This window comes from Otolemur garnettii, unplaced genomic scaffold (assembly GCF_000181295.1).
Source record: "Otolemur garnettii isolate 467f Iridium unplaced genomic scaffold, OtoGar3 scaffold00047, whole genome shotgun sequence".
In the NCBI taxonomy this organism is placed as follows: domain Eukaryota; kingdom Metazoa; phylum Chordata; class Mammalia; order Primates; family Galagidae; genus Otolemur; species Otolemur garnettii.
This window is the reverse complement of record NW_003852442.1, coordinates 9,082,774-9,084,925: the sequence shown is the minus strand read 5'-3', so window position 1 is coordinate 9,084,925 and position 2,152 is coordinate 9,082,774. Positions and strand designations below refer to the sequence as shown.

General features: G+C 42.8%; 1 protein-coding gene across 1 annotated transcript in view; it reads right to left on the bottom strand.

Moving 5' to 3' along the window:
• Positions 1–2,152, bottom strand: part of RFWD3 (ring finger and WD repeat domain 3) — a 45,705-nt gene that overhangs the window by 16,609 nt on the left and 26,944 nt on the right. Inside the window, exon 8 of the mRNA XM_003791332.3 lies at positions 1,601–1,829. Within this exon, the coding sequence (XP_003791380.1) occupies positions 1,601–1,829 (229 nt within the window). The remainder of the gene's footprint in view (positions 1–1,600; positions 1,830–2,152) is intronic.

The following is a 2,152-nucleotide window of genomic DNA, read 5'->3' as shown; positions in this document are numbered from 1 at the left end:
GCAGTGGCTCACACCTGTAATCCTAACACTCAGGAAGGCCAAGGCAGCACATCACCTGAACAAGAGTTCAAGACCAGCCCAAACAAGAGTGTTATCCCATCTCTACCAAAAACAGAAAAACTCACTGGGTATTGTGGCAGGTACCTATAGTCTCAGCTACTTGAGAGGCTGAGCCAAGAGCTTGAGGTTGCTGTGAGCTATGACATTACGGGATTCTACCAGGGAGGCATAATGAGAGTGTCTCATAAACAAAAATAACTTAGATAGGATACAGGAACAATACAATCTTTTTGCTTTCCCCTTAATTGAAGGATATATGCTAATCTAGAGATTCCCTTCCCAACACTTCATATGCCTAAGTTTAGAGGACATACTTTTGAAGCATTTCAATGGAATTTCTAGGTGGGAAAACAGAAGAAATCAGTCTGAAGAAAGGAGATCTCATGGTTGGTAGAAATGGTATGGGTAAGACAGTAGAAAGAAATATCTGTAACCTTTAGAAGTGACTTGATTGAACATGTGAAAAGATTTGGGTTTAGGTGCCTGCCCCATATACCAAGGGTGGAGGGTTCAAACCCAGCCCCAGCCGAACTGCAACCATAAAAGAGCCAGGCGTTGTAGTGGGCGCCTGTAGTCCCAGCTACTCGGGAGGCTGAGGCAAGAGAACCACCTAAGCCCACGAGTTGGAGGTTGCTGTGAGCTGTGTGATGCCATGGCACTCTACCCAGGGCAATAAAGCCAAAAAAAAAGATTTGGCTTTAAACACTAAGACAGTCTAAAATTAAGCTTAAAAAGCACAAAATTATGTTAAGAGAAAAAAATTAACATAGTATTAATAAGATAAAAAAAGAGAAAGAATTTGTCAATTTGAATACAAAGTATTACTTGAAATACTAAGTAATACTTGAAAATAAGTATTAAATTTTATCTTGGTTGGGTATGGTGGCTCATGCCTATAATCCCAGTATTCTGGTAGGCTGAGGCAGGTGAACTGCTGGTTTGAGACCAGCCTGAGCAAAAGCAAGTCCCTGTCTCTACTAAAGAAAACAGAAAAAAACTAGCTGGGCATTGTGGCAAGGGCTTACAGTCCCAGCTACTTGGGAGGCTGAGGCAAGAGGATCACTTGAGCCCAAGAATTAGAGGTTGCTGTGAATATGACACCATGGCATTCTACCCAGGGTGACACAGTGAGACTCTTTCTCAAAGAAATAAATAAGTAAATAAATTATTAAACGAAATTTGTCTCACTGTGAATTAGCCTGGCCTTTGGGTAGTATTTTGTCAAACATTTCCAGTCTGTAAGTTGAAAGGGACATACAGGAAGTGATGTCCTTCTCCTTGGACTTTAACAGTAACCAACCTTCCAAGTACCTCATCTTCTCTTTACCATGGTTATCAGTATTTCTATCCTCTTGACTAAATTTACAGAAACAACGCCCTCAAGTACCTGCATTAACAAATGACAGGAAATGGGGATCTGATGGGCTGAGGCCAATCATTCACCCACTACTGAGTTCTGAATCCTTCAGAAGGGAAAAGGAAAGAACATTAAATGGAGTCCAATAATAAACATGAAAGCTAAAGGTCTGGATTGTTGTACCTGGAATGAAGGAGGCCTGAGGGGAAGGCTGCGACACCACCAGGCAGCTCAGAACATCAGAGTATGCCATGATTCGGCAATTTCCTGTCTGAGACACTGTGAAGGTCTTCTGGAAGTGGTACTTGTGCTGGCTCTGGCTGGAGGGCAGGCCACTCAGCAAACGTCCTTGGGAGCTGCTGGATTCCTGTACAATCTGACTCCGATGCTGCACAATAAGTTTTTGCAAGTCCTAAAATGAAAATGATTTTATAAATGCAAAGCCTTTTCTTTTCTTTTTTGAGACAGAGTGTTACTATGTCACTCTCGGTAGAGTGCCGTACCATCACAGCTCACAGCAACCTCAAACTCTTGTGCTTAAGCAATTCTCCTGCCTCAGCCTCCCAAATAGCTAGGACTACAGGCACCTGCCACAGCACCTGGCTATTTTTTTGGTTGCCATTGTCATTGTTGTTAAGCAGACCCAGGTCAGGTTCCAACATGCCAGCTTCAGTGACTGATGCCCTTCTCACTGAGCTACAGATGCTGAGCCAATGCAAAGCTTTCTCATTTGAC